The sequence below is a fragment of the Ammospiza nelsoni genome, chromosome 2, assembly GCF_027579445.1.
Source record: "Ammospiza nelsoni isolate bAmmNel1 chromosome 2, bAmmNel1.pri, whole genome shotgun sequence".
Lineage (NCBI taxonomy): Eukaryota > Metazoa > Chordata > Aves > Passeriformes > Passerellidae > Ammospiza > Ammospiza nelsoni.
Window position 1 is genome coordinate 110762750 of NC_080634.1, and position 27616 is coordinate 110790365.

Genomic DNA, 27616 nt, shown 5'->3' on the forward strand with positions numbered 1-27616 from the left:
ACTCTCAGAAAATAACAAACAAAAAAAACCCAAAAATCAATACACAATTCCCCTGAACAAAACACAAATGAGTTAAAGTGAAAAGGCTGAAGAGAAACATAAGTGCATTTAGAATTAAATAATTTTATTTTTTGTTTTCTGTTTATTTGGTAAACATTAAAAGCAGTTACAATCATCCAACTCTGATTTTTGGATTTTATTTCCTCTTCTTTTTCTTAACTGATCCTTCAAACTACAAAAATATTATTTTCAAAATAATTTTCTTAGAAATTACATGTTTTTCCACTCTGGTAGTTCATGTTCTATGAAACTGTGACTTGTTGCAGGTCAAGTTGATAAAATAAGAAAAAATAATAGTTTAAATATATATTAAGGGTAAAGAAGCTCCATACCTTGTGGCTGTCTAACCAGAAGATGAAAAACAGATTCTTCACAAGTGGCCTGCGACAGGACAGATGCACTCAGACGCTCATTCAACAACCCCTGATCTAAAAGAAAATTAAAAGATTATTTGTGGAAACCCATTCAGAATTCAAAATTGATGGAACAATTTCCCCAGTAAAACAGCTTCACCTATAGGTTTTATAAAATACATCCTTGAATGGGAGCACATGACCCCTTTTTTCTGCTCTGCTCAAAGTTTCTCTCAGTATTTTCCTCATTATGAAGCATAAATACAATATGGATATCTTTTTAAATAGAATTAAAATGAAATAAAACAGCATCAACAAACACAAAGTTTAAAATGTTTTCAGTTAAATAACAATTAGAGATTACAAAATAAACTGTTTTCTAAATTAAAAATCAGGTAGCAATGAAAGGCAATGGTGACATGAAATACGAGAGACACAAGTTCAGGACCAGCAGTGCAGATACAGCTGCAGACAAGAATTGCTTTCTTGATGGCAAGTCACTGGATCAACCAACAGATCACTTTATAAAGACAGAGGATTTAGACATTATTTAGATTGTTTCACTGATCACTGTCAATGCTGTGGATAAATGAAAAATGAGATAGGAAAAACTAGTCAGAAGTCCAATTTTATAAACAGGTATTGGAACCAAAGGCAATTCCTTGCAGGAAATATGTCTAGCAGCTACCTCCAAGAACCTCAGACCAACAGATTGATCATATCTGTATAACAAGTCATATTAAAGTGTGGTAAAACTAAATTATGAACTTCTGAAAGGAAAATGGGATACACAGGACTCATCCAACAGCCAGGGAACGCTGTTGGGGTTATGGAACAAAGTTAAGGTAGATTTAAGAAGCAGAATAACAATCAAAGACATTCAGGAAGGCAGACAACAGCTCTCTTGGGACTATCATTCTTGGCTCTTGGAAGAAGAGAAACAACCCCAAAATTATTTCACCTCAAGAACAAGGTTTCAGGTTTCAGAAACCAGCTTAGAGGTTCAAAATAAGATGTGAAAACTGTGAGGAAATAAAAAAAGAATTGAAAGACCCTTGCCAAATATTAAATGATGGGTGCATAAGAAAAGCCAACACACTAATTTCAGCATAATAATAAAACAACTGTATCATCTTCTTTCCTGACCTGAGAGACTGCAGTGGCAAAAACATGGCTATAGTGAAATCTTCCTCTCTAATGCTTATTATTCTGTAAGAATTATTTTCTATCTTTTTTTCCAGGATGTTAATAAGCTGAATACTCTAAATTTCCCCTACTAGAAGATTTTTGCAAGCTTTAAAAGATATGTTTTTTTTTTTTTTATTTTATATCCTTCTACACATTCAGCTAAAAAGTAATTTTCACACAATTAGCTAACTAATCTCAAGATCTTTTTTAATCTGAAATATATAGTTTCACTGTATGAAATTAAAAGCACTAGGTTATTCTTCATAATGCTTCAAAATTGCATTTATCAGTTCAGAGCTGCATTTATACATTGCATGTTATCTTTTTTAATTGGTAGCTAAAATAATGATTTGAATTATGTCATAATCAGCAAAAAGTGATGTTAGCACTTGTATTCTAAATTGACTAGATGACTAAAAATATTATTTGTTCATACCTTTAGTATTTCACTCTACCATTGATATATATATATATATTGATATATATATATATATATATGCAGTAATACTTAGTCTAATATATTTTGTCTGAAGGAAAAATGACCAAGAAGCAGACTTGTCTTTGAGTACTTAGTTCAATTACATAAAGCCACAGAAAGCAGTTTAAAAATATTTTGCAAAGTACATTTGAAAAGTTGCAATTCCAGTTTGGAAATCTTTAAATGGGAAATGACACAGCCAACTCACTGTGAATGCAGCCTTATCTTGGACATAGGAAAAGTTTTAATAAGCAATCTTACACACTACCACAGATATCAGTTTTACTACAGCACGTAGCACTAGATTCCAGAGGAAGCAATTCACCTCCCTTATCCAATTCCTAATTACTGCTGTAGCTTTAATATTTTCTTTGAGCACAGCCCTTCAAACTCTGAAATTAATATCCTCTATAAAAGCTGTTGCAATCTTTTTCTTGAACTATACATTGTGACCACTGAAAATATGAAATAAATTGTCCACACTGACTGAAATAAAGCATTAAGGTATTAACAAATACTTAAGAATAATTCTTATACAGGTTAACTCCATGGGCTTTAGTTTACACTGGAGATTTTAGTAATTTCAATTATTTATATTGGTTTTGTTGCTTCCAAAAAACCTCTTAGTAGAAAAACTATACAGTGGTATTTAGAGAAAAGCAATATCATTCAGCCTGAAAAAGCTGAACTAGTGCAGGTTGCTAAACCATCTGTGACAAGAGTTTGCATACTCTGTAGTTCTGGTCACAGGCTCATTTTGGGGAAAATCACCTGCTGTTAAATAAACATTACTTACATGACTACTCTTAATGTAGCTGTGAATGCCAATGTGAAATAGAGCTGCACATTTAAGCACTGAAGGGTCTAAATCCTGGGAAGAAAACTTATTGGTATTACATTCAGTAAGAAAATACCTAGTTTAAAGAGGTCCACAGTGGTAGTATTAGTAGTTTTACTTGCTCTATAATTATCCCAAATAGAGAACTGTTTGTGCTACAACAGCAGTCACAATTCACAGAAAGAAACATTTCTGAGGAATAATGCTCTTGGGTTTGACAAAGCCTCAGAAATGCAAATGAAAGCTTCAGAAATGGTCCAGATAGGACAATTCCCAATTAATGTCTATTTTAATTACTGAACTCTGTAGTTCTAAATATAATCTCACATCTATATAGGGCAGAAACTGCCTGTGGAAGGTTACTTGAAAATAAGAGTGATAACTTGTGTAATTTTCTTTAAAGCATGAAATAAATCTATAAATGTTGATGCCTATTGCTGTTACACCTTAATCAAGATGCCCTATTTTCAATGTTGACATGCTGAATTCTCATAAAAAGGGGCACATGGTCTACAAGACAATTTCCAAAGATCACAACCAGTCAGGAATGTCACTCTGATTTCTGAGTTGCTGCCTTCTGTTGATTTCCCCGTTCCACTCCCTTTCTGGTCTCCAGTAACACCAGCAGTTACCCTGACAAAGTTCTCAGGATATGTAAGGGCCAGGAATGCTGAACTGAACTTGTGCATCCAAAATTTTGTTTATAAGATTAGATTTCTCTTCCTCTGGAAAGAAGGAAATAAGAATTCTGGTTAAGTATTCCTATACAAAGCAAATCATAGAACGAAAAATATCTAAATACATCTTGAGTGCATAAATCAACTATCTTGTTGTAATTAAAACAAAGCAAACTTTACGTACAGGTCACCAAGAACAACTGAATTAGAAAATTAACATTACAATAATCAGATAAAAATTCAAGACAGAGTTTAAAGGACAGGTATAATTATCCTTTCATAAAGACTGCAATATATAATTTATTTTTTCAAAGACAACCTTTTGTAATTCCAAAGATCACAGAAACATTAGATCATCATGATGTCAGGTTTACTGATGGGTAAAGAAGAATGAAGACTGAAAACTTCTGATGCATAAAAATAAACATTAGTCCTTCACTGTCTAAGCCGGATACTTCTGTCTCTGTCACTATTTCTGAACAACTCCCTGGGACAAGTTCATGCTCAACAGCTAGAAAGATTACTGTTACCACTAAAACAATTAAACAATGCAGCTTCTCTTGTTTCTCAGAATTTCACAATCTACTACACTTTAGTTACAATATTTAAGCTCTATAAATATTTTTTCTGATTAAGTTGCATCACAGGTAAGTTTATTATTCTTCTCCACTATTTTGTGAACAGCACACTGGATAAGCATTCTTACAAATTATACCTCAAAGTAATGGAATACTTAACTGAGCTGTTTGGCACTAGATTTATTCTCAATAAGACAAGCAGTTTGCATCTCTGAATTGCTCTTGTTGTTCTACAAATCAGAATCCCAGCTCGCACTTTCCACTAGAATAAAGCATCCTGCAATTATGAGATGCAATAGGAATCTTTATACCACAGATTAAACACACTCCTACACTTCAAAAGTTCATATAATCAGTTATTTCCTGGTCAAATAGGGTGGATTACACAGCACTTGTAATTCACTCAGTGTGGGCTAAGATAAGCACACAGGGTAGATGGAGTGAGGGAAAACTACAGAGGGTTAACATTTTAGCATGAAAATTGCATTACTAATAATGTAAAAGTTCACTTTGTCTTCAGCTGTTCCAGGAATGATGTGCTGATGAACAAAGCAATTCAAAACTGAGGTACACCAACAATTTATCAAGGTACCTCTGCACTGAAGCTCTACCATCCATCATGTCAGTTCCCATCCCTAATTTCCATCACAATCTCTATCATCATCCATGTCTCTAATAAAGGTCCTGAATAATACAGGCCCCAAGGCTGACCCTTGTGCAATGATCACTAACAGCCAGCAGCTGAATGCCAAGATGTTGATCACCATAATTTGAGACCAACAGTTCAGCCAAGCTTCCAATCCACTCAGCAGTCTGTTCATCAGGCCTAGACTTCCTCTGCTTCCAAACAAGAATGTTACAGGATACAATGACAAAGACTTACTAAATCATAGTATATTACATTCACTGCTCCTCCTTTATTTCCATAATCACTCATTTCCATACAGAAGACAATCACATTTGTCAATCATGATTTGCACTTAAGAAATCCATTTGACTACTCCTGATCACCTTCTCGACCTTCGTGGGCTTGGACATGGACTGTAAGAGAACGTGTAAATCATGGGCTACACACACCACAAAAGTAGTGTCCAATGACCCCACCAGGGGCTCAGGTGAAGCTGATCATCCCACTGCTCCTCCAGTCTTCCTTCTATCACTTTTCAAAGGAAGAAACAACAAAGCCTTTTCCCAGTCAGCAGAAAAATCTCCTGATCAACATGAACTTTCATAAAAAACAACAGTCTCACAATCATATTGGCCAAATGTTTTATTACATTGCAAATTTCACCTGGATTTGTGGATCTGAATACCTCCAGCTGGTCTGAGTCCACAGCCTGTCACTCCCTACAGGCTGCCCATTTCCCTCTCCAAACAGGAAGGTCATCACCACAGCATTCATCCAGCTGGTGAGGCTCCTGCCATTCACACTGCAGTGCCAGGGAGATGCCTCCACAATTCCTGACTGCCTCAGACCAGAGCTGCAGCTTCCACACTCCCAGCTTCCATCTGGATTACACAAGCAATGGCTGCACAATCAGAATGACTGCCCAAAAGCAGCTCCTGGGGTGTTCAACATTTACCTTCCTTTTTAACTGTGAGAAGCACCTTGGAGCCTAGTGTACATGCACTGAATGCCACCTGCTGCAGCAGCTGCCCTGTCTCCATGTGCAGAACCAGTGTGCAGGGCTCCTTGTCACTTAAGGACACCCAGATGTCAGATAAGAAGGAAGCTGGACAAGATTCTGTCTCTCAGTTCCAGGCTCCCCCCTTCTCTGCCAGCTATCCTGCTCAGCACCTGAATTCTGGTAACGTCCCCAAGATCCTGGCCATGATTCACTTGGCCTGTAAGCACTGAATATTTTGCATGCTGCTGCTTCTTTCAATGTTTTCCAGAAGAGAACTTCAACTGAAATTCACAAGAGATCTGGTCACTTACAAATGGTACTCTCTTTTGTGACAGTCATAAATAGAAATATTTCAGCAGTTAAACAGGGGAAACTGCACTGAGGTCTGACAAAAAATTCTGGTCAGCAAAAGTACAGAGTGTTCAGTCATGAGACCAAGATGCTCCTGACCTTTTAGGTAAGCATATTTCCAAGCTCCCCCATATATGAACTGTGTATGTGGACAAAGCTGTGTTTCTTTATTTCTAATTCATATTCAGAAAGTAGGATTAAAAAGTGTGAGTTTAATGCAACAAAAAACATGAATCTACAGTTTTTTAAAATCACATTTCTTCACTTATTCTATGTGTCTCAAACCCTGAATCACAGCTTGAGTGTGTAAACATGGCTTAAAACTTACCTTTGAACAGGCTTGATTTTACTATTCTCTTATGGTTTGGTTGCTATTTGTCTTACATTTATTTATTTATGAAAATAAAACTGGAAGGTTTATCTTCAATTTTTGTTATTTGCAGATGTCAGGACATGCTTTGGCACCTGTTTTCTGATGCTACCTACATGTTACCTTCGAGTAGGTAGAGATTCAGAGAACCTTTTAAAGCCTTCTGATGCACTTGAAGTGAAATTTCCTTTTTGACTGAGTAAATTTTAGTCATCAATGAGATTGTGGGATTTAGAACCTGAGTTCCTACGCATTTGTGAAATCCCAGTATGGACAGTTATTTGTCAATCTCTAGTAATTCTGGATCTCATATTATCATTTAAAGCATGTTTGAAAATATTGATGAAACACACTTGCTTGGAAGATCTTAAAAAAAAAAACACAAAAAATACCAAAGAAAACTTTAAAAATGTTTTACCCTTGCTCTCTCACTAACTCGTCAGTTATCCAGAATTTGACCAAGTAATATAAAATATTTAAAGTTGATTGAGGAACAAAAGCCAAACATTAGTTATGTGGCTTAGGCACAGCTACCAAAACACATCCCAGAGTCTCTTGTTGCCAAAGTGCTGCAGTGCAGCACACCCAGCCAGCAGCTGCACATCCACATGAGGCTGCATGACCTAAGAAGTCTTCTGTGCACAGCTGTTACAGGTTTGTGTCCTTCCCTACCTCCCACAGCACGCTCTACAGAGTTTTCAGGGTGGGTGTTGACAATACAGGAACTCTACTGCCAAAAAATGGAATGAGGAAAATTTATTCACATTCCTTCCACACCTCTACTGGAACCCAAGGAGCTTAAATTCCTTCCCCCATTAAAAAAAAAATAAAAGAATTTCCAAATCCCTGTACCTGCCAGCACGATATCTACCACCACATTCTCAGCAGTGGGATTCCTGAAGGATATGATGGCAGAGGAGTACTCTCCAATGCAGGCACTGGTGGTGGTGGTTTCCATGCGCTCAGGAGGAACTCCAGACCCCGTCAGGTGAAATATCCTCTCTCCAAACTGTGAATGGAACATGCCATTGTTTATCATTTGATGAGTCTGAGCTGTACATTTTAAAGTATTTCGCCTACTTCCTTCCACTGTTTTGTGTCTCTGCTATAAGTGAACGTAAATTTTTGCTTTTATTTTTCTTTCTTCAAGCTGTTGTTACTCTAAGTATTGCTATCTGGAAATCAATACTTTCATTCTGGGATATGTTCATATCTCCTTTTTGTGTTTAATTTCTACTTCAAGCACACAGTATTTAACTTCCATCCAGCTGCTCAGAGCTTTCAGTGTAGGGAATAGAAAGATGTAGGTAGCTGCAAAAGCAGAATTCAAAGCATATATATTAAAACCTGACAGCAGATAAAGTGAGAAGTTCTCTCCAGAAGACAAAGGAAGAAAGAAAATAATTCTTTTATGGGACAGCAGTAGAATCACACAACAAGCCAAAAGTGTTACTTCAAAGATAATAATGAACATTAACCTTTAGACACAAAAAATCAAGGATATTGGAAAGAAATAGTAGATCTAAAATTTCTGTGGACCATCAGGTTTCAGAGAAGGACATTGTGTCCTCTTGAACTGACCTTGGATATATACTATTCATATTAGAATTGCTGTCTCCTTGTTTTTATCCTTACTAAATATTTAAGAGAGATTCTGAAAATAAATGCAGTGCCAACACCACCTGCAAATAACCTGTCTTTTCAACATACTCTTTCAAGACAAAAAATTGCCACATGACTTCCTTCAGTATTTGTTCTCTTCATATAAAAGAATATTTGCTTTTTAGTATTGCTTAAAACACTACTGAAAACTGCTGGTAGCACTCAACTGGAATCATTCACAGGTTAGCAGTGTTTTAGGATATCTGAAACTCAAAAAAAAAAATATAGAGAGGAAATTGCACAGAAAACAAAGGCTTCATTTAACCACATCTTGCATGATGAAATATTACCATTTACATTGTAGTATCAGTTTTTCTTTTTTATTTCAGCTGTAATTTCATAACACTTAGTAGGTCATGTTGATGACTCATGTCTCTTTATTTACTAGTTTCTCATTCAACTTCAGGAAAATTCACAGAAATAAAAGAAGTCAACAATTCTAGGGTGTTCAAAGTAAAAAACATTTTCAGATAAAATGAAAGGAAGAATTCACTTTATCAAGTGTATGATCTTCTAAAATTCAGATTGGATAAAAAAATGAAACAATTTTATTTTGGAGAGGTTGGGGAAAACACCAAGAAATTTAATTTCAGAGGTGACATTCCTAAGAAATGTCAGTCTTCAAGTGTTAAAACTAGCAGAACTCACTACTGAGCAAACTGAAATTATTCATTACCTGTTCTAGCTCCTACGCCATTATGCCACATTTTAATACTGTAAACAGAACAATTTCTGTGTAAAACTAAGGATAAAACAAATGATAAGTTTTTAACATCACATTTACTCTTTCATTATGCATCCAGTCACTAAACTTACAGGCTGAATCTTTTACTTCCTTGCCTATCATAAATAGTACCTAATCTGAATCCCAAGTGTTGTGGGACAAGCACATTATCATACCTGTGGGCATTTGAAGGTTATTGTTGCCTTGTGGTTGCGCCTTCCAAGGGCAGAGGGACAGAATCTCACAGGCAGCTGGCTGGTGGAATGAGGAGGAATAGCCAGCTGTACAAACACAAGAAAGAAGCAAAAGAAAGGAGGGGTAAGGGAGAGGAAATCAATTTTTTGAGTATCTGTTTTGTGCTTTGTACCAACAGTGCTGATGTGAACGTGATTAATGTGCTCCACACGTTTCCCCCTCTCAGCCAGCGAGTTACTGCAGCAAACAGTGCCGGGGCAGTCCCTGCACATCCACTGCCCTGCAGCTCCAGGGCTGGGGCTACAACCGCTCCAAGGACACGGGCAGCAGCTCTCACACACCATTCCAACAGCACTGTGGTGTGATGGCACTGGAGGGTTATCACAGTGACCCCCACGGATGCACACTGCCTCAGAAAGGAAATGCATGCCAGGTTTTAATTAACCAGTGCTTTGTCTCTCTTCTGCTTACCTTTAGCAAAACCAACACTAAATAATGTTGCAGGTTTTCTCTTCACCTCAAGTATTCTACTTGAGACTCAACTGCATAGGCAAAAGCAAAGTAGCTGACTACAATCAATTAATCTGTTTTCAAGAAGCAGATAAGCAGTAAATGAATTGAATTATGAAGAATAAAAATGCCAATGCTTATAGAGTGTGATCAGCCAGAATCACTGAATACACAATTACTAGGATTATTTCTTTAAAAAAACACATATTAGTTTTTTAATATTATATATGTATAAATAACATTTGCACGTAAGAAGAGATAAAAAGGTAATTGATATCATGAGCAGTTAACCTGTGTTTCATAAAATGAATATAATTTGCAATAAATGAAAGTCAAAGCAACACCCTACAACAGCTGGAACTGACAAAATACACATAAAACTGCCAGCTTCTGGTGCTCAGCATGACTGAAACAGAAACTCCAGCAGAAATCACTGTCCAAGCGTGCGCCATCTTTTAAGTTCCACAGCTTTCACTGCCCCGACCACACATGGACCTTCAAGTCACTTGGCCAATTAGGGTCCAATTAGCACTGCCTCAGTGTGTGATTGATGGATAACTCTGCCAATCAGAGGCTGGGTTAGCACCACCCCAGACTGTGATTGCTTGATTGATTGATTGATTGATTGACAGCTCAGCCAGGCTGGGCGGCCTGAGGTCACTGTCCCCCCACAAAGCAAGGCCTGGCCCATCCCCAGTCCCCCCACAGCGACATTGTCTTGGGACATTGATGTCATCCAGTCTCTGTTGGGATGGATGAATCCCATCCATCATCCAAGTCTTTGCTGCTCTTTCTCACTGCCCTGAGGCTTTTCCTGCCATCCCAGAGCTGGGCCCAGGCAGGAGCCACGCTGTTCCTGGTCCTGCCATCATCCCCTGGGTGTATTTATAGAGAGTTTCCTGGAATAAAACACCCATCCTTCCAAACACTGTTAAAATGATAGCATATAAAAGTAAATCTTCAACTGAAAGGCCTTCAGGGTGCACCATATGGCAATATGCACATGTAATACAGTAGAGTTCTACAATTTTTATGAAGTTAATTGATTAGTATAGGTATCAAATATTGTCCAATTAGAAGACCAGTTGGTTAGATACTTTTACCCCAGGTACTGCCCCATTGGAATTAGTCCAGGGGCTTCTTGGACCCATTTCTTGTGTCTTCTCAGATTCTGGTTGGAAAACAAAACGTCCTTGTTGTAGGTTCTCTTCTTGAAAATGAGACTAAACAGTGTTTCAGTAATGTGTTAGAAGGTTAGTTTATTGTTCTAAAATGTAGGGATAAAAGGGTAGAAAAAGTACTAGAAGCTACAAGCATGTATTAGCAGTCTCCAAAGCAACAAATATAGGAAAATATATAAAAAGCTAAAAATCTTTAGTCATCAGTACCAGCTCAATGAGGGACAGGGATGTTGGTGTGCCTTGAACCACAGGTATTCCTACTGATGGCAGTGGGAGGTAGGTTGTGCAGAAGAGAGGACAGAGCTCAGATGTGCTCAAGTAACACACCACACTTAAAATGTTATTTTCTTTTTTGGGAGAGAAAGTTTTTAAGTAATTCATCAGACTCCTGCCATAACAGTTAATTAAACTTTCATTTGCAGTCCAGTTCCCACCTACTAGTCAGACCCATTTATCAAATGAAGACCTACAAATGGAGAAAGAACCTCAGTAGAAAACATCCGCCCCCGCAAATACTTTTTATTAAAATGAAAAACTAGGTAAAGACAGCATGGCAGAGACTATGACTACATCATTAAATTAACACTAAGATTTTTAAATATTGAGTAATTTCAGTGTAAGACATTCACATTACTTAGAATAATAATTCTTCCACAGAGATGCAAACAGACAGGCGTTCGATTTCCAATAAGTATTACTTGACATATTATCATTACTCAGAAAATCCACTGCCACAATGAATCAAAATAATCAACATAGAGCTATGATAACCCAGCAGACTGCCTGCTCTGAAAGCAGAAAGGATTTTTAATTTTTACACTGTAGATTTGGTTTTAAAATTTCATTTTTAATTTCACAGTTTGTTGTTCTGTGAATCCAAAAAGTAATTTGTTTTGAGATAAGCCAGGCAAAAAAACCCTATGTACTTTCTACTGAAATCCAAAAAAACATAAATTGTTCTAAAACTAGAATTGAAAATAATGCAAAAAATATATTTTAGGGAGGTAATGGAATAATTCAATTAAATATGCTGATGCTAACACATCTCCTGCCTTTCCTTTTGTTTACATAAACAAATGCCTTTCACAATAGTCATGTGAAAAGGAACTGTTATCATTGCTCTTCATAAGAGCTCAGATATAACAGTTCAAATATAGAAACTAAGTCTGGAGTTAACTACAAATACATTATTTCTGTTACAAAATGAAGAAAGAAGGGGAAATTTTTAATAAATCTAAAAGCTTGTTCTCTACTCTGTACAAAACAATACTCATGGTCATTAAGAAAATCCTTAAAGCTTGCACACAGAGATTGCACTCCTCTCTGCCAGCCCTTTCCTATTAAGTTATTTGTCCTCAATAAAAGTTGTGTTTCAAAGCCAATCAGGAAAGAACTCAGCTTAATGGAAAAGGTTTAGGCTACTTTAAACCAGGAGAATAGCAAATTGAAGATTTACAGTGAAAGCATGTTTCTTTTAAGCCATGGAGATGATCCTGTTTGTTAGACGTTTTTGTACATAGTAAATATATGTGTATGTCAATATAATACACAAATATGTGAAATATATCAATGTATTTATATAAAGAAAAAGCAGTAAATTGGGGGACACATTGTTGATGATTGAAAGTTTTCAGCTGTTAAATGCTGAACCTGAATCCTTTTCTGCTAAAGACAAAGAAAGCTGCAGTCAGGACAGAAACACCAAACTCAACATCCCTATGACCTTTTTCCCAGACACCCCTAATACCCAATATTCTAATAAAAAAAAGGTGGAATTTTACAGTAAACATGAGAATTCACTTTCATTCTGGCGTTTAGATAATTTGGCAGCATTTCTAATGTTACTAAGTTAGTTAAAGGTACTAAGTTAGTTAAAGGTTTGCAAAAAGGGAAACAAAAATTAAACATAGCTTGTTAAAAAAAAAAAATCCAAACCTCATTAAAGGGTATCTTTGAAAGATTTTATCAAATTATTGAAAGAAATCCAAGATGTTATATTCCATTTAAACTGACTTAGGCTACAATTGCAAAGCCACCAGTAAGATATGCAGTCTTTTCTCATTTTTATCAGTTTACAAAAGGGTAACGGAGCTGCTTCTAATTGACATGAAGCTGACAAAGGATTTAAAGCCTCTGAATTTCATTTAGACTTCATTATGCGCACTGAAGTTCAGGAACACTTGAGCCTAATCTAACTGGACCTCAAGAAAGCATGTTATTAATGATGTTCATACTTGAAGTTGAATCAGCTCTATAGAAAATCCTTTGTGATATTTCAGTAATGCCCTTTGTTCCAAACTGAAACTGGAACAAACAAACTTCCACACACATGGAAGTGATAATAATACTGGATTTTTTTAATGTTCTGAAACATTAGTCAAAATTTTGATTAATTTTAGGCAAATATCTTAAGAGAAGAAAAAAATTCTTTGATACCACTGTTTTATCTGATTTATCTAACATAACCCAGGGACTGAAGAAACCAATTTGAGACATTTTCTGATCAACAGTCCAGTACATTCAAAAGTCCTACATCTCAGATGACATAAAAACAAATATGGAAATTTACATGAAATATCAAAGTTATTGACCTGACTTTACTAACTATCTTCAAATATAATGTATTTTCATTGTCCAATCCCATCTTAGATCTATTGTTAAAATAATTTGCTCTTTTATCTGAGGGTTGCACAAATCATAATCTTTCTGCTGAAAAGAAAGTATTATCTGCTTTAAAGAGAACAGAAATTTGAATGATTAAGATGGGAAACTTTTTCCACACATAACAAAGGCTTTGAAATGGGTATTAATATAAACCAATACCTGAAACACTGAGCATGGTTTATAAGCAGTAATCTTCTGGAATTTGAATGCAGTGTTGAGTGCTAGTATGCAAAATATTCAGAAGTAAGAACATGTGCAGTGCTGTGTCCAGTTTTGGGCTCCCCAGTCCAAGAAAGACAAGGAATTACTGGAGAGGGTCCAGCAGAGCCCACAAAAGTGACTGGAGGTCTGGAGCATCTCTAATGAGGAGAGACAACTGAGAGGGGACCTCATCAGTGTGTACAATTATCTTAAGGGCAAATGCCAAACTCCTTCCAGTGTTGCCCATTGACAGGAAGTTCCACTTCAATATGTATGAAAACTTCTTTCCTGTGAGGGTGACCAAGCACTGGAGCAGGCTGCCCAGAGAAGCTGTGGAGTCTCCATCTCTGGAGATACCCAAAACCTGCCTGGAGGTGATCCTGTGCAACCTCCTCTGGCTGAACCTGCTTCACCAAAGGGGTTGGAATAGATGGTCTCCAGCCCAATCATTCTGTGATTCTGTGATAAACACCACCCTCTGACTTTGTCACCAAAACTGAAGGAAATTAAATAACCTCTCCACACATGGGTCTGTAATGAAAGAAACAGGTTCAAAAAGGGACAGCTACATGAAGTAAATATTAAGTAGTTGCATTTAGCAAACAAAGCCATCCTGTAACTGGAAGAACTACTGCAATTAACTAGGAACATTTCAGAATTCAATCCATAATGATATACAGGACTGAGGATTATAATAAAAAGGAGAGAGAAAATTACTGCATTTAGTGTTGAATGTGTCTTTTCCAACACAAAGTAATGTAGCTATTGTTGGTGTGTGAATCTCTGATGATAAATTATGGGAGCAGAGATATTTTTTTCTTGTTAATTTCCTGCACAAGGTAATATGCAATATGCAGCAGCCAAAAGTCACTATAGTTAAATCTAACCCACTTCTGTGGCAATGACCTAAACAAAATACATCTACAATACTCCCAGACAATTAACATAGTTTGCATCCATTTTGTTTCTAAGCCCCTAATCAAATATCAATTCATTAAATAATTAGTAATAGCATTTGTTAGGGTTTACCATAGTGTATAAAGACATGTTATTGTGCATGACAGAAAAGACAGACTAGAAAAAACTTAATGTTTGATACTTTTAATTTAATGGAATCCTACATAGCAATATTTAGGGAAGCTGAGTAAAGAAGTTTGATCTCCTTTAGCTGTTACCATCAGAAACCCTTTTAGGAACATTTGGTCTGGCTGTACTGCTACATTTAAGGCTGAAAACTGTTCAGCTTCTGAAAACTGAACCTATAATGACTATGTATCATTCCTCTATTTTCCCCATATGGTCCTTTGTATCTTCTTAGTTATATTTTATTACAATATTCCTCTCCCTGCCTCTTAAACCATTTTGCAGGAATAGAATCATAAGTTGTAGAATAGTTTGCTTTGGAAGGGACTGACCAACTTTGGTATCTTCCCTGGATTACCTTCTTCATATCTAGAAAAGGCACCATTATTTCTCTATTTCTTTCCTGTCCTGCACACATTTATTTCTTCTTTCTTTTTTTTCTGTTTTTTTGCTTGTTTGGTTGGTTGTTTTTTGGTTTTGTTTTTGGTGGGGTTTTTTTGTTGGTGGTGGTGGTATTTTTTTGTTTTGTTTTGTTTTGTTTTTTGGGGTTTTTTTTGTGGTAAAGGCTCTGAATTCATATCCTAAGAGGCTGTGATGGAGGCACTCAATGCCACTCATTCAGATACAGAGTTTACATGCATCTGTCCATCTATGCACTCCCCTTTTCTCATCTCCCCATCATGAAAAGGTCACATATTTCATAGAATCACCTTAATAATACCCAAAGAATTGCTCATGGGGCCTGTACTATTGACTAGTATTCAGTGGTCAATAAGAAATATTTTTCTGAACCCTGACCACCTAGAACTCTAGCAAATCTCAATGAACATACAAAAGCTGAACCAACCTACACCATTGTTATTCCTAGAAAGGACATAAATGTTAGGCAGCAAGATGGAAGGGCTTCTGTGATGGAGGAGGAAAAAGTGGAGTACATGACAATGAGAGTGTTAAGAGAAATCACTCTCAAGGTAACTGAATTTGCAGAATAAAATTATTCTAGGTATTTGCTTGAAGCTTCTTTGCAGCTATATTGATCAATTATCATTCATATTCCTTGCAAGTTGCTTATAATATTAGATATACTTGTATTCTTCCATTAATAGTTTATCTACTAACCTAAATATTTACCTAGTTATTCTGTTGATTATTAGATACTTATGAATCTTCTACCCAGCTGCTTTGTTTACAACTTCTCCTTCTAATATCTCCTGAATTATTTACAACCTACACTGCAGTCCTGCTCAAAACCATTCCAGGAAAGAAAAAAACATCTGAACTTCAGCTTGAGTTGCTTTTCAAGTTTAATTGTTTTCTTCCTCAGGCTATAAAACCTCTAAAATATGTACTTAAAATGTCTAAAAGGTTGTATATTCTGAACACACAGTACAATACACAATTGAATTTGTTTTTAAAAGAAGGCTCTCTTCTATCCTTTTTGTGAAAACACAGAAATCTTACTTACAAGTTGTGTTGGGTCAGTCTCAACTGCAAAATGGCAGGGGTCGCTGTTAACCACTTGCAGCACCAGAGTGTCATTAGTAGGATTAGTAAGAGGTAGGTGTGTAAGAGTCCATCTGGAAAAAAATCATATACACAATGATGATTTATTACAAAGCTCCTTCCATTATATGTCATTATGCATAAGGGTTTTTATTTCCTGAAAAGTTCTGGATTTTTTTTTTATTTTAAACACAATAATTAAGTTTTATTGCACTGGCATTTCCCCACTAGAGGGGAAACATATTTAGTAACTTAAATTATTATCAATAATCATTATTAATACATCCTGAATTCATTCAATGTTTCATTTTGTTCATTTTTTGTGTTTTTTATTAGAGCATAATCACAGAATCATTATGTTCCACATGTAGATTATATTTTCTAATGAGAATAGTGACCCTCTCAGAACAAAGATTGGAGTATGCTGATTCCTTAAATCACCTGGCCCTCTATTTACAGACTTTCTTTCTTTATTTTCCAGTTAAAGAATATTCATGAGATAATTTCAATATGGAGAAAATTTTTAAAATAATTCATAAGACTCCCAAAATTTCCTCTATTCTGGTCAAAATATCACATTTTTTCTTTTCAGCAAAGTTATATAGCCATAAATCACATTCTTGTTGTAATACCAAGGGACACAGAGAAGAGGTTCAAGGTGAACAAGTGAAAACAGTAAATAAGAAAAGTTTGAAAAATGAGATACATATATTGGTTTTGCTGTAATTTATCTCCCAATGGATATTCCCTGTAGTCAAAGCTGTGGCAGGTCAACTGCCAGATTGTTGCACATATTTATCATCTGGAAAAAATTAGTCCGTTAATCATAGCTAAATCAGTAAGGAAAAAGAAAATATAAAAAGCAACATTCAGTAGATATTTCAGTCCAGCTTTATGACTGTAACTTCAGCCCCTAAAACCTGTTAACAGGTGGATTCCTTCCAGCCCATGCAGTGGCATAAATCCCCAGCAGTGAGCACCAGAATTGATTCTGACTAACACTGTCAGAGCATTGTATCATTTAGTCTAAAAACCTGAGAGTAAAGAAATATTAATAAACTTTCACACAGGAACTTCAGACTCACTTGATAATTCACATTTTTCACATTTATCCTCTCTACTTTTTTTTTTTTTTTTTTTTTTGGCCTGGTCTCCTTCATATGTACTATTTTGTCAAAGGGAAAACTAAGTTGGAATATCTGAAATTTCAGGAATTACTCGACTGTTAGAGGTTCTTCAAGTCATCAAAATCCTGCCACCCCACACAGATTGACTATGATGGTTATGCTGGACAAATTGTTGCATGTGGCAGTAAATTCCAGGTCACTGTGAACATCATTCAACTGACTCCTCTTCAATGACTCCACTGTGGAGCCCATAACAGGATGGATAAGAAAAGGTGAAAAACATCAAGGAGAAGGTTTCCCTCCCTAAAGACTTTGCTAAGGGATGTGTTAAATCTACCTTGACACAAACAAAAAGGAGATCTGACTGTGATAGCCCCAGAATTTCAGGGAATATGAAGAAGGACTAAAGGATTAACTGCTTTTTTTTTTTTTTCTCTTTCAATAATTGGTTAGAAATTGATTCTAAGTTATCAATGGGATCTTGACCCTAATCCAATTCTAGGAAATGTTTCAAGAACACAAATACCAATTTTTTTCAGATCAATAGAAAAAGAGGACACAATGAAAAACATTATTCTTATATTCATATGCTAATGTTTCTTCCGCATTCAGGGAAAAGGGTAGAATGAAAGTTAATCTGTTAAAAAATACAAATCTTCACCAACCAGAAATACTTCAAACATTTGGTGATGTTTACAGTTCACATTTCTGGATACATAGCAAAGAATTACATCCACTCAAAAAACTCCCCAGCTGATATCTTTCTTAGACAATACACAGATATCTACCTGAACTGCCTTTTTATATTCAACATACATTAATGCAGCCAATTTATTTGGACTGTCACACTTTTCATGAGGCAGAGAAATTCCCAGTAACCTCAATGGCATCACCGACTGCCATTGTCCGACACTTTGCACTTCAACAAGAGTGCTGATGACATTATGCTGGCACTGCTGGACACCACCAACAAGAGCCTGGCACCATCCTCTTGGCACCCCCTTTGTGCTATTTATATGTATTGATGAGATGCCCTCCCAGCCTTCTCCTCTCCAGACTAAAGAGGCACAGCTCTCACAGCCTCTCCTCACAAGGGAGATGCTCCAGACCCCTCCTCATTCCTGTGGCCTCTGCTGGACCCTCTCCAGTAGCTCCTTGACTTTCTTGTACCACAGAGCCCAGAAGTCTCCAGTGTTCCCCCACATATTTACAAATGCATAGGAACTACAGCATGCATGTACTTGTAAAGGGAAAAGAAAGCTCATTTGAAAAAAATAAAGCATGAGCTTTGAGGAGTTTTAGATAAGAGTTTTAACAGAAAGAGTTGTAGTTAATGGAGCTAATCTTTTCCCACATCCATTTTACTTGCAGTAGGAAAGGATGACTTGCCATTTTCCACCAGACCATTTGTGCATGTAGTTTTCAGGCAGTGCATGTCAGAGAAAATTATGAGTGCCAGAAAGTCTGAATAAAAAGGTTTTAAGTAATTCCTAATTCCTAATAGCAAGAGCCTACATAGTAGAGAAAAATTATGGGTTTTACTCCAGTCAGCCCAGAATTGTCAAGTAAAAGCCAGGAAATAGCACAATTTTTTTTCTTTAGAACATAATAAGAAAGGCATTGTCAGTTATCTTCAGTTTGTGCATCATATTTGAACAGAAGAATATATTCACTCACAAAAATTTAATCAGGTAAAATTTCATGTTGTGCTCTCTAACAACATTTCTGCTCAGTCTGCAATGTCTGTTAACTACAGGTTTAGCCAAAGATACAATGAAGGGGAATTTGGCATGCAGAAGAGCAGTGTGTCCACAGAAACTGTTAGGAAGTGGAGGTAATATGTGGAAAAGCACTGCTGAAGTTTTGACATTCTTCAAAGCCTTATCCTCAATTTTTTAGTTTATGTCTTGAAAGTCAGAATGGAACTGAACATTATGCTGTCAAAATGCACATTGAAATTTTGTTGAAGGATGGTAATAATTGGGTTAATTTCCCCAAGGTGTCCATTTTCTTAACATTTGCAGTGTTTCAACCATGTCTATCCCAGGGCCTGCAGGAAAGAAATTGCATTATTTTGCGATTTCTTGAGGTTAAAAGATACTGCTAACGGGTACACCAGCATTTGTAAAACAAGATTTTCAGTAAACTCCTAGTTCAGAGAGAAGGAAAAAAACAGAAAATAAAGCAAACCTACAGAGCTCTGTACAATGGATCTGGGTACTTAGATTCTGCGGTATTGTTAAAATTATTTCTGCAAAAATGATTCAAAGGAAGTTTACATAGAGGCTAAAATTTCATTTCAATTGCTTTTCTGTAAGGAATATTTCACCTACCTGCAAATATATCTAAAAAATATTCTGCAATCTTCTACAGCAGACATAGAGCACTATTCTGAGTTTAAATTTTCATATGTTTTCCATGATAAAGCAGAGACCCAGTCCAGCACCATGAACTACTCACTTTCCAAGCTCACATCCTATATCAGGCAGGGCAGCTGGTGATGGCTTCTCCACATTGAACTTCAGGGCATACCAAAATTCTCCAACCACATCTGACCGGAACATGACACTAAAAACAGATACAGAAGCTCAACATGACAGCTGGTTTTTTTCAGATCTTTAAAAAAAACCCAAACAGATTAAAATTGAGGGGAAACCTAATGATTTCAGCACAGTGATTTCTTTAATTAGATCATATTTTTCTTCTAACAGCTCTCACTGGTATTTGAATTCAGCTACCAAGTGTAATAATATTTAGAATTCCCAATGCAACAAAATCTCTTCTTCATCTTTCCTAAAATCAACCAATAAAATTCATTGTAAAAATAATTCATTAAAAATAGAATTCAATTTTATTTTTTTGTTTGTTAGCTTTCTTTTATCAAAAATACGACCCAAACATATTTCAGCTTATAAGAGAAAGCTTTAATTTCATTTCACTATCACAGTATTTTCTTTTTAGTCATTTTGAAGGGCAAAGTAACAGAAATACTATACAATAATTTTAAAAAGGAAAATTTTTTCAAATTTAGTAGTAAAGTGAGAAATAGATATAGACACATCCCTATAAGCATGACAAAGAGATACACTTCAAGGAATATTCAATATATTGCTTTGATATACAATCAAGGATTGTCATGACTGAAAATTGTATCCTGCTGGGTGAGATATGTACAGAAATATATTTCAGTTACAGACACTCTAATACAGTCCTTTCCTACTGCAGAATTTTTTTTCTATTTCTTGAGGATTTTTGAGTAGCTGAGTCATAATAATATTAAACCAAAGCACTGGAAGCATATAAAAACTCAGAAGAAATGCACTGTACAAACCCATGACCCTCTAAGGATGAGTTCTTTTTCTAAATTATAGATAACTATGTCCATTCCATGACTTTATGGTTCCAGACCATCCCCTGTGCCAACAGAGCTTTTAAAGTGAGCATAAAACAGCTCTAGGAAAGAATCAACCATTAGAAAAGGTACACCTGCCACAGTCCCTTTTTCCAACAGTTCTTCCCAGCTGCTAACATAGCAAAGGAAACAGAGCATGGTTTCAGAAAAAGAAGTTAATAGTGTGGATGTAATGTGCAAGTACCTCTGCCCAGCTGTAACTGCAGCCTGTGGGAGCTACTGCAATTTAAAAGAGCTATTGCACACTTCTGAAGCAAAACTGCAAAACCATTTGGAGAATGTGCACATGTGCTTTATTTCACCTTGCATATATCCCCTAAGCCCCAGCCCACCAAAGCTGAGCCCAAAATTTTGTCCTGTTAAAATAAACATTTATCTTATTATTTGGAAATTCTGCACTTGAAAAATATTTTCATACCAGAAATATTATCTGGTATGAAAACAAAAAAGATGAGCTCTATTCTCATCTTCAGTTTAAGATAGCATAATATCTACAAAATAAAGATACTTAGTAGAGTTATAAAAGTACTCATTTTTATAAAACAGTATTATTTGAATCTGTATCACTCAATGACATCTGACATTATTCTGGTCTTTAGAAAAATCAATACAAGCAAACTGAATAAACCTCTGAATGGATTTTGACTTTGAATATATTCTTTCAAAACTGGTGTTTGTCTCTGCCCTCCTCTTAAATGACCACCCCATCCTCCACCCCATCCCCATATTTTTGCCAGTCAGTTGAGATAACTGAAAAACAGAGAATTGTTTTTCAATTAGCCTTTAGACTAAATAATGCTTTGGTAACCAAATCCCAGGAAAGTAAGCTTTGCAATTCTACACTGTTCAATTACTTGCTGAACTGTTTTAGTTGAAACTAAGACCAAGAGGTCATCTGTCTTTTTATTGCTAATTAAGATATCTACAGGTTTTCACTGGGATTTCCAATGTAATGAAAAAATTTTATTTAAAACCTCCCCATATTCATTTAGTGGATCATGGTTAAGTAACAGAAGATCATGAAGGTAAATGGATTTAAGTGAAGAGAGTTAAAGGGTTCTCCACATGTTTTAGTTTGTTTTTTACAATTTCATTTCTTCTCAGAAGAAAATGAAATTGTGCTATTCCCTTTACAGAACTTAAAAATTAAAAAAAAAAAAAAACTGTTCAGAAGTTTTCAAGGGGGGCTTCTAACATTAAGCAAGTTTCTAAAAACATTGTTCACTAAATTGTAGTGAACTAGAGTTCACTAAAATTATTCTATTGTAGGAGTTATTCTATTGCCTGTCAATAATGCTTTTCCCCCGAGAGGAAAGCTACTGTTAGGTTCACAATACTTTTAAAGCTGGAAATTTTCTTAATTCCATTTAATAACTTCTGTGGTCGTTTTTAGGGCAATATTTTCATCAAGGAACTTAGGTTTCAATGAAAGTAGTCAATTTATTAGTAAAACAGGCACAATTACAAGTACCAAAACTCTACACCATACCTTCCAGCAAAAGCACCAACAGCAGCTGCAGAGAACTTCAGGTGATATGAAAATGTTTGTTTGGGCTTGAGAATGAAAGAGTTTTCCCCAAATAAGGATGGATGGTCCAGCAGCACACTCATCTTGAGAACTTTATTGGTAGGATTAGTGATGGGAATATTAATTCCAACAGTATCCTAGGAAAAAACAATGCAAAAATCACAAAATTAATTATGAGCAATTACACTTAAAAGATATTTCTCAAAAAAGTGTAAGGTACTTACTCATTGTTTACACTTATGCAAACTCAGGCTGCAGCTTTTTTTGATGTGTGAACTACCCCTAAAAAGCCAAGTTGCAGCAGAAAGAAAGAAAAATTTCAGACAACCTTCAAATTGTAAACTCTTTAATTCCATAAATATGGAAAAGTTCAAATCTTCCTGGCTGGTCTGCATTCTAACTGCTCACATCATCTTCCAAGATATGAGCCAGTCTTGCCAAAACACAACTCCTAAGCCCATCAGCTGTAATGCCAAGCAGGTAAAATCTCCAAGCTGTCTCCCAACAGCCAAGCAATTGGAAAATTCCACAAATAACTACTTTGAAAACTGGCAAATGATTAGGCTGAATTCTGCTGGATCTGGTTCCTTAATTTATAAGTTACATCATAATACCTGACATTAAAACAACAGCACCACAATAAATGCTCCCTCTCTTATTCCTTTAGGCCATTTCCCTCACTAGTGATCTCTGTATCTTTGTTTAAAGTCCAGGGCAAAGACCATCTTTCCTTGACCACCTGGAAAACATTGATTCAGTTAAAAGTGCATAAAAACTCCAGTTACCGTAATAAAACAGAGCCAAAATATGGTCTCATTAGATAAATCTGCATATTTTACACCTTTAGGATGAGCAGGAATTGGGCAGAGACAGCTCACTCTTCACAGCTGCTACATTTCAGAAGAGTTCCTTTTGCTGTAAATTAGAAATGGTGTAAATCCATCCTGTGTGCCCAGTCTGCATCAATATCAATACAATTCATGAAATAAAGCACTTTGAATAGACCAGAAGGAATTTACTTATGAAGGCAGCACAATGTGATAATCCAGGAGACACATCTGCAGTTTAAAATATATATGTTCTATTTATACATATTTATCCATACAAAATACACAAAATCCAAAAATAAGAATATGTATTTATTTCTCTGTACCTATATTTGTGTCTACTCTTTTTTGTTCTCTTTTCTTTGCTCTAACCAAGCAGTTTATTTCAAAATCCACGTTGGTTTGGCCTTTTAAGATATAGTGATTTGCTTCTGACAGCAAAATTATTCCACATAGTTTTTTTTTTAAAGTAAATAATTCAAGTTGCAATATGAAAGGAGAAAAATATAAAATGCTTATTAAAATTAATAACACACTAAAAATGAATATGAAATACTTTTATGACCCCACACAGAGCTGCCTCCCACTGATTTCAGCCTGCCTATGATTTGGTAAATTTCTATACATTTCCATTTATAGACAATGACTACTGGAATATACATAAAACACATTTAATGTTCTACAGATGGCAAGATTACACCAACATTTTAAATCATTTAAGTGCCTTGCATCAGTAAAATGGGATTTAAATTTGCCATAAAATATTTTAAAGCTCAGATTAATAGTTTTTACTGGTGTAAACAAGTTTCTAAATCTATCTACCATTTTATTGCCAAAGGCTTCATAACAATTTTATTGTAAAGCATCTACATGCTGTGTTAAAAAATATTTTTACAGTAAAAAGGAAATATGGGACAGCTGATTTGGAAAAAAGCAACAACTATGAAAGAAATCTTTTTAATCTTGTACACAAAGGAAATTTTACATTGCCAGTATTATCATAAAACAATTTTCTCTTGCCAGTATAAAATGAATGCTTAGGGTTATGTATTTCCCTGGAATTTCCCAGGAAAATTGCCTGGAATTGCCATACACATTTCAATGATCTGCTAATTCATAGGTGGTAATAAGAGCAGATGTATTAAAAAAAAATTTTATATATATATATATATATATATATATATATATATATATATATATATAAACTTTTTTATGTTTCCAGGCCTTATTGGATTGTTATGGAGGCATAGAACTAGGATAAATAACAAAATGCCCATGCAATTGCTAAGAGTTCTATTTTTCTTATTTTTCTTGAAAGGGCCATTTTATCAGACCGAATGTAAAAGAAGAACATCACAGGCAATTTCCAAACACATTTATAGTCATTAATTTAGTTCCACATTTCAGTGCTGAGTATTTTATAAACATTTTGATAGAGGAGAAATGTAAAAGTTGAGAAAAGAAGGAAATTATTCTCTTTCCTCAAACATTTCTTATATCAAGGCTGCCAGTCACCAAAATAGAGCCACTTTTGTGCAATATGTCATGCTATTATTCCTTTTGAACTTTCAATTACCCAATTCTTGTACAGTTCAGGTTATTTACAATAATCTCACCAGAGTTAAAATTAAATAAAACAAAATGTAAATATGAGATAACATTTATTCTCTGTGGAAATTGAAAAAACAATGGACTTCTAACACTCAATCCTTCATTAATAGCCTGTCTATGCATAGGTCTGATACTTTGTAAACCAGACTCTTGTTTCAAAAGATGCTCACCATCCTCAATTGATCATTTGTGATATTACACTTGTGTGCTGAAATACTTTCCTGACATATTTTTTCCCAAAGACTTTCTCATCATTCCTTTCTCTATTTCCTTCTTTGAGCAACTGGATCTAATTTATTTAAGTCCATAATATGCAATTTTACTTTTATTAATGTATACACTGCACTGAAATATCAACTAATCCTCTTCTAAGTTCAACAAGATAATCTGCAGGAAGATAGACACATTCTACAGTTACTGTGCATAACAATTCTCTGTGTTCCATCTTCAATAATAATCCTGTTTCTCACCATCAGCATGTGTCAATAAAAACCCCGCCTGGCCAAAGTGTCTAAAGAGACTCACTAAAGCTGTTATTCTTTAGAAAAATTGTTTCAAATTAAAATCCAATTTCATTAAGGAGATGGCATTCATTCCACATTGTTTGAAGCTTTTTCAATCCATAGACCTTGAGGTGAAAGCATTTGGATTTGCTCCCGAGTTTGCCAGGCTGTGGCTACAGAAGCAAATTTTTAATTTCAGTAAGCAGCAGGAAAGTTATTTTGATAGGCCTGGTGAGATAATGCAGCAGAAAATCTTCCCTTTGTGGGTCCTTGTCCAAATGATGGTTCTTCTAGATGGACGAGTAACAAGTGCCTTCTATCTCTGTGCTGCACCTGACAAGCAGGAATGTTGCTCAAACAAGGACTGAGCCTGGAATGGTGGCAATATTGTTGAAAAAACAGATCCTGGCTTCTCTCCTCCATAGGCTCAAAATGACCAAAGCTTTCAACATCCCCATCAGTGTCTACATGTCAGTAGCAGGAGTTCGAGTCTCCTGCTGTATTCTCATTATTAACTCATTTCTGTTTCTCGGAACAGAAGAGGCTCCATTGAGTTCAGCAGCAGCAATTGAGAACAGTTTGAGAAGAGGGCCACATTCAATAGAGCTCAGCCCAGTTTGGTCAAACTACTTCTAGAAATCAGTTCTGGCTCTTGAAGTGCTTGATGCAAAGTGTCCCAGGTCACACCTCACCATCCTTTTCCCCACACACCCCAACCCAGACACCCATGCCCAGACTCAGCTGGGCCTTTCTGGCACTCATCATTCACACATGGAACTCCTCTGCCCCGAGCCACTGTGTCCTTCAGGCTCCCTATTCACTCCTAAGTTAATGGAGATCTTTGTGGAGTGAACCACCTCCCTCATTGTACAAGGTCCTCCTTTTTTTTTTGCCTTTTTTTTTTCTCTCTGAGATGTAAATGAATTTCCAAGATAATCCTCTCCTTTCCACGTAGGGTTATGAGGCTAGAGAACCACAGCATTGCTATTCTCTTGATACTGGTTTTTTTCCCCATTTTACTTGGCATATTTTGCCTTATAAAATACCAGCTCTCAAAAAGGCACCAACTGTTCATCAGCAGTGAAGTCTATCAGAACAGCAGATTGAACTGCTTGAAATTTAGGACTAAACACCTTAAGCAAATTATATATTTGTAAAACCTGCTTAGCAAGGAATTCATTCTTATTGCAGTACAGGAAATTAACTAGAAGGGAAAAATTTGTACAGAACATTTAATATCAGATACTAAAAGGGCAGTGAATTTCAGGTTTAAATTTACATATAAATTTACATAGGAAAATCACACTGAATTGAATTTCTTTTAGCTGAAATATGCATTAGAGTCTAAGTAATGCCCTGACACAGAATACAGCAACAATTAGCTCATAAGTTATTACAATAATTCTAAGTTCCCTGACTAAAAATTACAACACTGTTAACCTTTTAATGGGGCCTACATATTGTACCAAGCAAACAAACTAGGAAAACAATGTTTTGCAAGAGGTGATTACAAAAATTATTTTTCTGAAATGGAAGGAAAACAATAGACTGAAAAAGTATTACATTTAATGACTGAATTAATCTCTGTTATCGTCAGCTCCACCAAAAGATGCCACAACCCATACCAAATTGATATTGCAATAATTTATACATACATAAAGGAAAACTAATGAACTAAATAATATGCACATATTTGGATTTACATGCAAAGATAGGCAGAAAAAGCTGAGTTTTCAAAACTCTTCAAAGATGAGTTGAATGCTAAGCAAAGTGCTATTTAAAGATAATTATAAGAAGTATACCTGACAGGGGGATACAGACTGAGTCAAAGTAAAATTAACATCCCAAATTCCCACAACTGAGAAAGTAATAACTATGCTCACATCTTAATGAATACTTTTTTGAATTTGAAATCAAGGGCACCTCTGCATCCATGGAGACCGAAGCTCAATAACTCTCCATATTCCTGAGAGCCAAATCCTGAGGAAGATTTCCTTCTCAGCTTCAGCAGTGTTAGAAGAAATTACCAATTACAGATATTTTCTCCCAATGTCTATACTGAAGATTGGCACTTCCAGTGATCAGCTCAGTTGCCCTAATCACCTCATGCAGTAAGCTGGCTCATCAAAGCCCTACTAAAAAATGTAGAAGTCAATCTTTTCCATTAGCAGAATCAATGGAGGAGATCGCAGAATCAATGGAGAAGGAGATCACAGAACACAGAATCATAGAACTGTTTGGGTTGGAAGAGACCTTAAAGATCATCTCATTCCATGGGCAGAAACACCTTCCACTGAAGCAGGTTGCTCAGAGCTCCATCCATCCTTGCCTTGAACACTTCCAGGGATGGGGCATCTACAACTT

At 35.8% G+C, this 27616-nt stretch overlaps 1 protein-coding gene across 1 annotated transcript in view; it reads right to left on the reverse strand.

Annotated features, from left to right (window-relative positions):
* Positions 1 to 27616, reverse strand: part of CFAP47 (cilia and flagella associated protein 47) — a 260610-nt gene that overhangs the window by 59817 nt on the left and 173177 nt on the right. The window contains exons 52-57 of the mRNA XM_059466213.1: positions 22273 to 22448; positions 19832 to 19939; positions 16207 to 16318; positions 9084 to 9188; positions 7374 to 7530; positions 393 to 488 (exon numbers count right to left, since the gene is read on the reverse strand). Coding sequence (XP_059322196.1) covers positions 393 to 488; positions 7374 to 7530; positions 9084 to 9188; positions 16207 to 16318; positions 19832 to 19939; positions 22273 to 22448 — 754 coding nt within the window. The remainder of the gene's footprint in view (positions 1 to 392; positions 489 to 7373; positions 7531 to 9083; positions 9189 to 16206; positions 16319 to 19831; positions 19940 to 22272; positions 22449 to 27616) is intronic.